At 31.5% G+C, this 7,341-nt stretch overlaps 1 protein-coding gene across 1 annotated transcript; it reads left to right on the top strand.

Moving 5' to 3' along the window:
- The first annotated feature begins 296 nt into the window (after nucleotides 1–296).
- Nucleotides 297–2,509, top strand: LOC111918386 (protein IQ-domain 26). The gene is made up of 3 exons (XM_023914061.3): nucleotides 297–784; nucleotides 887–1,063; nucleotides 1,679–2,509. Exons 1-3 carry the CDS (start codon nucleotides 419–421, stop codon nucleotides 2,276–2,278), a joined length of 1,143 nt encoding a protein of 380 aa, XP_023769829.1. The 5' UTR covers nucleotides 297–418; the 3' UTR covers nucleotides 2,279–2,509.
- Nucleotides 2,510–7,341: the final 4,832 nt, after the last annotated feature.

Here is a 7,341-nt window from a genome sequence, read left to right as displayed (position 1 = left end):
CATCATCCGATATATATATATATATATATATATATATATATATATATATATATATATATATATATAAATATATATATTATTGAGAAAAAATTCAAAAGAAACATATTTTATGATATAAAAAAAAATTCATATACATATTTGAAAAAATTGACATTTTTTAAAAAGAAAATTCAATGAAAGCACATGCACACGTTCATTTTAGCACCTTTTTGGCTTGTTGATTTTATTATGAAAATTAAAGAAAAAAAAAGCAAGAGAGGAAAATCGACCAATAGATGTGACATATTTATGCAACAAATGAAGCCTAAATTTTCTCTCTCCCTTGAATATCTTTTAAATATTTTAAGTTGGTGCGTTTTAAATTGCATACTCCAACTGGTCCTCACTCCTCACCCTTTTTTATAGATCTCTCTACTGTATGTTCTCAGATTCTGGAAGAACAATGGGCAGAGTAACACGGTGGTTGAAGGGGCTGTTTGGAACCAGAAAACAAAAAGACTCCGGTGACCGGAAAGACACCAATAGTTCATGCGTCGGCCGCTCACGTAGAGACCCCACCATTTCTCCGCCGGATAAACAAATTTACATCACCCAGTCGGAGGAAGACCAGAATAAGCATGCAATTGCAGTTGCTGCTGCCACTGCCGCCGCCGCTGACGCTGCCGTTGCTGCCGCCCAAGCTGCCGTTGCCGTCGTTAAGCTCACTAGCCAGGGCCTTTTAGCCGGTGGTGGACGGGAAGTTTCAGCTGCCATCAAAATTCAATCGCTGTTTCGTGGATATTTGGTAAACAAAACTTTCATTACTTTATACCGGAGTTTGGTGCTAGTCATATTTTTGTGTTAAATTACGAAATTGGGTCTTATCTAATGAATAAAATTGAAACAGTCAAGAAAAGCATTGAGGGCATTAAAGGGATTAGTGAAACTTCAAGCATTAGTGAGAGGATATATGGTGAGAAAACAAGCAGCTGCTACACTGCGCAGCATGGAGGCTTTGGTGAGAGCGCAATCTAGCGTTTGTGCGCAGAAATTTCATGCCATGAACAGACTTCAAGATTCAAAAGTAAGCAAACAAACAGCATTTTTCTTAATTTCCAATTCTTTTACAATTATAAGTTTTTCATGTTATAATGATTCATTACTAAGGTTACTAATTGTTTGCTTGGCAATCGTTACAAACTATAAATGAGTTCAAATTGACGGATTTAATTTTGTTTTTTAACTGATATTTTAGGCATTAAATTATGAATAGGTAAAGATGAACATTGTATATTTGAATTAATGTACTTTTTTAATCGATTCCTATATTGTTTTTAGCTTTAAACTGATCATCATGTTCATTATAATGTGTGAAAGACAGAACTTTGGTTCATAAGAATAAGAATATTCATTTTATTGTATATTTTCATAAAAACAGAATGTTTTTTTCATGTTTTCTCTGCTACTTCCGTAAAAACATTGATTTAATTGCGATTATAATTTATAAGTCAAGCATGCTAGTCAACTCGTTTTGTATCTTATTTAGTCAAATGTGAAGAAATTATTTTATTTGGTCTAACCCAAAGTAGATTATTGTACGAATAATTAGTAATAATGAACACACGCCAACTTTTTCTAAATTTCTAACTTATGAGATATAATTCAATATTTTATTTTATCATTATTTGTTTCATAATAGGAGAGGTTTGATGAGACGAGAAGTGACCACACATCTATTCATAGCAGAAGATTTTCAGCTTCATTTGAATCTTCCTTAAATGATGAAAGCCCAAAAATTGTTGAAATGGACCCTGGGTATGGGAGGCCCAAATCAAGATCTAGAAGGGCTAACACATGGGCTTGGACACCGGGTTATTCAGATAACATGTATGCCCAAACCGCCTCATCCCCACATCGCCATCAATCCCCAGTCCGTTTACCAATACCTAGTTCACAGAGCCATGAGTTCGAGTGGGCCCCACATTTGGTGCCCACTCGATACAGACCGGTCTCTCCGTCTAAGAGTGTATGCACAGATGGGTCATCGAGTAACCGGAGTTACATGGCTAACACTAAGTCATTCAATGCTAAGTTAAGGTCTCATAGTGCACCGAAACAAAGACCAGAGTTTGGATTTGGAGTCAAGAAGAAGGTGCCACTTAATGAAATGATGGAGTCAAGAAATAGTGTAAGTTTTGGGGTGAAAATGCAAAGATCAAGCTCACAAGCACAAGAGGCCACAAGTTTCAAGAATGCTATTATGGGTAGGCTTGGTGGGTCCTCGGACATTCAATGGTGAGCATTAAGCATTTATGTTGATGATATTTGAGTTTTTTCGATTGAAAAATTGTGCATAAGATTCAAAAGCTAGATCACATGTGATTTCAAAATATGGGTTTTAGAAATTTATGATACTAGTAGTTTAATGTTGACCTACACAAGAGATCAAGATTAATTTAATCACATTATTAAGTGATGTTTGTATGGATAATTTTAAATATTTATTATTCTTAATAGATTATTTTGTTAATTAGATATGTCACATTATACTTAAAATAGGCCTACCTCAATCGTCAAAACAAATAATACATTTGCTTTAAATTGTTTGGGATGGTAGAAAAATATATATTAAAAACCTTTTTGTTTACATCAGCGTCATTTTATATATATATATATATATATATATATATATATATATATATATATATATATATATATATATATATATATATATATATATATATATATATATATATATATATAATTTTTCTTTTGTATTATCATTTTCCATCTTCAAACTTTTTTAAGTGAAATATCAATCTTATTCCTCTTGTGCCATAAATTTCTTAAATAAAACATTTAAAATAGCATACAACTATTAAATAGTTAATAAAAACTAAATTTAACTAATAAAAAAACATTAAAAGAATAAATTGAAATCATATTTCGCTAGAAATATTTATGGATCTATCCTAATAAATAAGATTGATTTTGCCGCATGTCTTTCTCTTATTCAATTGACCACATGTCATTTTGTCATTATTTTAAGATATAATTATTTTCCACTTGTCATTTAATTAATTTTTTATTTTCAATATATCATTAATTTAGTTTCCATAAATTAAACCTACCATAATGACTATTAATTTTAAATTTCAATTTCAATTTCAAATAAAATTACAATTTAAACATTTGTGTTTAATATTTTGTTATAACTAATCTGTTTAATACATGAGTCTGATAACTAAATATATAATTTTAATTTATTTATTTTTTGCATGTTTTTTTCTCATAATTTTCAAATTCAAATAAACTTTCCATTTAATTGTTCTTATTTAACATTTTGTTTTCATCAACCCTTATACTATACGAATCTTACAACTAGTTTTCTAATATATGCCCTAAGTACACATATAAGAAGTATTATTTGGAGTACTAATTATAAAAAATATTACCATAATTAAATATGATAAACATTAATAATGTGTTATATTACCATAACTAAATGTAAATACATTAATTATAAAGAATATTATTTATATTTAATACTTATCACATTTAATTATGATAATATTCTTTATATTTAATGTTTTTTTATATGTGCACTTAGGGCACATATTAGAAAATCTCATAATAATAAGAGTAAAATGATAAAACATATATTTAATCCATTGGAGGTACTAACTGTTAGGGGTGTTGAAAACTAGATATCCAAACATTGGATATCCAAAAATTCGGATAGCTAGGTTATAATATCCGTATTTGTATGCAGAATTTCGGATACAAATTCGGATATTAACTTCAAATATCTGAAAATGTTGGACTAGCAAAAACTAACTTCTAAAAATTTTGTATATTATGCCTAAATAAGCCAAACAAAATATTACCCATTGGAAAATGTTTATATATATATATATATATATATATATATATATATATATATATATATATATATATATATATATATAGTTATAACTCGTATAGTACATGGTTGACAAAATAAAATAACATAAAAACTATAAATGTCATAATCATTAATCAATCATAAATTTGCAAGTAGATTTTAAATACAACATTGGATTATTTTTTCGTAAGTTTATTATCGATATTTTTAATTAATATGTAATATGGTTTCTAAATATAAAAAAATGATCTTTAATGTAAGATTAATGATAAAATCATTATGTTGTGTGTTGTAATGAAATACATGTAATAGATTGAAAAAAACCTAGACAATCATATATGATAATACTATTGTTTTATATTCACAAAAAGAAAATAAAAAAATAATTACAAAATAATAAAATAGACTTCAATGGTAAAAAAACATAGAAAATACGTACAAACATACAGACACATACACATAGACAAAGATATAGACAAAGATATTGTTTGTTTTTCCGGAACACAAAATAAAGGCTTACAAAACTACATTGAGTGATTGAATCTCAAAGAGTATATATGACATACTAATAAGTTATTAAAATATTTTTTTTTCATAAAAATAGACACTTTACCATTCACTTCGATTATAGCAATGTAGAATACATTGTTATTTTAAGGGAAAATGACATATATGCCCTTTAAACTTTCTAGGGTTTACCCATTTAGCCACTTAACTTATTTTGTGGCTTTCTAAGGGAACAAATTACACTTTGTCGTGTCGATTAGGTCCTTTTGGGCAAAATGAAGGGGTTACCCGGTTACCCCTTTGCCACATCAGATGTTTGTTGACCAATTATTTCTTATCTCAATACTATTAATCTTCTTCCCCATCTGATATCCCTCAACCATGTTGCCTGATACACATTAGTAAACATCAAAATCATGTTGTCATGTTCTGATTACGCCGATAATTATGTGAGGTTAACAAAGTACACACCCAATAACATTTCTCCCAAAATCATTGTCGCTAATTTCTACTTTCTTGTTACTGGGACCTTAGCTGTTACACCATTAGCTCCTTACTCACCTGATTATTCCTCTTATTATCGTCATTGGTGCTACAATGGTGAAAGAAGGGATCAAATATTGGCAAAGACAACAACAGGTATGTCCACAAGTTTGAAATTTAGATATTTCATGATTGAATGGTAGATCTGATAGGAAGTTAAACCTTATTTAATTTCGAAATTTCTAATCTATCTTCAGGATCATGAAGTAAATAATCGAAAAAGTTAAAGTTCATCGTAGTGGTGGAGTTTTTGAATCGAGCCAATGGAAGAAACTAAGAGTGGAGATATAGTGAAAGTAGAAAAAGACGAATTCTTCCCTGCAGATCTTCTATTGCTTTCACCCAGCTAAAATGATGCAATGTGTTATGTTAAAACAATGAATCTTGATGGCAAAACACAGATTCCAAGCTTCGAAACACAAATTACATCTATGGCGCCCCTGCAACTCCACCGGCCGCCGCACACAAACAAGCCATCGATTGAAACTTTTCTGCTTCTGTTTCACCTTCGTCGAGTCAACCAAGCACCGAAAGGCTTCCACTTTTCTAATTTTAGTTGCGTTCCTCTTCATTCTCGATCGAATGCCTTTTTTCAAACTCTTCCATTTAACACAGAGGAAAATGATAAACAGTAAAGAAATGGGCCCAATTTTTGGATATGTGGCACTCAAACCGGTTATAACAAGTCAAGAAGACTAAAAAGACAGGTAGCCACAAGTTTGTTCCCTTATAAAGCCACTTAAAAAGTTAAGTGACTAAAAGAGTTAACCATAAAAAGTTTATAGGGCATATATGTCATTTTCCCTTATTTTAAGGTAATCTTGCAAAATAAAACTTTTTTTTTAAAAATACCAACAGACTTTGTTTTTTACTTTTATAACAAAAAATGGTAATAGTTTATGTATCTTTTTAAAAATAAAATAAAATAATATAAATAATATGAACCATTCATGTACTTTGAGAAAATATGAACAAAGGGAGGGTGATTATATGTTTTTTTTTCTTTTTTTAGTTATTCTAATATAAATAAATGATAATGAAAATATCAAGGGGTAATTTCATCATTTTAAAAATATACAAAACAAATTGGACCGAACTTGCAACAAAATTAAAAGTTTGGACCGGTGGTGCAAATCCAAACCTTTTTGAACCAAAGTGGCAATTTTTGACAGACCATAGGGATCATTCTTGCAACTTTTTCATCCGATTTTGGTCCATACTGCAAGGTTTCAAATGTATTTTGGTATTTGAATCATTAAACCCAACTATGCAACCCTTTTTTTAATATAAAACTACCATTTTAATATTATGTTGTATTTGTAACGTTCTGTTCCGAATTGACTCCTAGTCTGAGGTTGTGGCTCGAAGGTCGGTCATTATAAGGATTTTGGATTTTGGGTAGGTAAGATCTAGGCCCATTTGGGTGCAGGTGATGTATTATAAGTGATCCGGGTGTTTGGTTCGTGTTTTGGAGCCTAGGGGTATTTCGGTAAAGTGGCAGTTCGGGCTTTTGTAGAAAATGGATTTTTGTTCGGAAGGTCTTAAGAAAGGGTTGATTTGTTAGAAGTATAGGGCTTCTCGTCACCTTTCCGTGGATATAAGGATCATCGGAATCGGGCTTATAACGAAGAAGTTATGGCCTTTGGAAGTTTCGTGGTTTTCAGGCTTAGCCAAATACACGGGGCGTACACAAAGAGTACGCGGGACGTACTAGTAAAGAAGGTAGTATGTTGGTCGTACCTTGGAGTACGTTGGGCATACTGACCAGGATGGTCGCGAATGTTCCCCGAAGTACGATCGGCGTACCATATGTACGTCGGGCGTACTCCAGTCAGATTAGAACCCTAATTTAGGGTCTTTGACCCTATTTAAGCTCCTTATCTCATAACCTAACCCTAATATCTTCAGCCTCCACCCCTTTAAACCCTAGAAATCTTCATATATCATCCATGGTGGCATTTTGAGCTTATGGAGTTCATTTTTGGGGTGTTTGATCCATTTTCAAGAAGATGGAGTTCGATGCAAGGATGGGAATCAAGGAGGAGCTTATGGATCTGTCTTTTATGACTCATTCTCAGCTTGATGAAGGTATAAATCTTTGAAATTGATCATTCATCTCTTAGATCTACCATTTTTGGGTTTTGGTTCCTTTTTGCTCCCAAGGATGAAGCTTTATGCTTCAAATTCGATTCTTAGACTTGGGGTTGCCACCCTTGATGCTATTTGAGTCCCTAAGGCAGAAAGTTGTCATCTTGAAGGTCTTAATGGGTTCATTCATGAGTTAGGGTCACTTTTATGGAAGTAGAATGCCATTTTTGTAGTTTGGGGCATGCAAAGTCACCAAGTCAGCGACTTTGTGGGTTTAGACGTTAACTATAGCTTAGATCTATGATTTAGACTGGTGGGAT

The sequence above is a fragment of the Lactuca sativa genome, chromosome 8 (assembly GCF_002870075.4).
Source record: "Lactuca sativa cultivar Salinas chromosome 8, Lsat_Salinas_v11, whole genome shotgun sequence".
Lineage (NCBI taxonomy): Eukaryota > Viridiplantae > Streptophyta > Magnoliopsida > Asterales > Asteraceae > Lactuca > Lactuca sativa.
Note: the sequence above shows the minus strand (reverse complement) of the source record. Positions and strands in the feature narration are given on the sequence as shown.

Coding starts and splice junctions, on each gene's coding strand:
- LOC111918386 (XM_023914061.3), top strand. CDS start 419: ATGTTCTCAGATTCTGGAAGAACAATGGGCAGAGTAACACGGTGGTTG. Junction 785..886: donor CGCTGTTTCGTGGATATTTG/GTAAACAAAACT, acceptor AAATTGAAACAG/TCAAGAAAAGCATTGAGGGC. Junction 1,064..1,678: donor ACAGACTTCAAGATTCAAAA/GTAAGCAAACAA, acceptor GTTTCATAATAG/GAGAGGTTTGATGAGACGAG.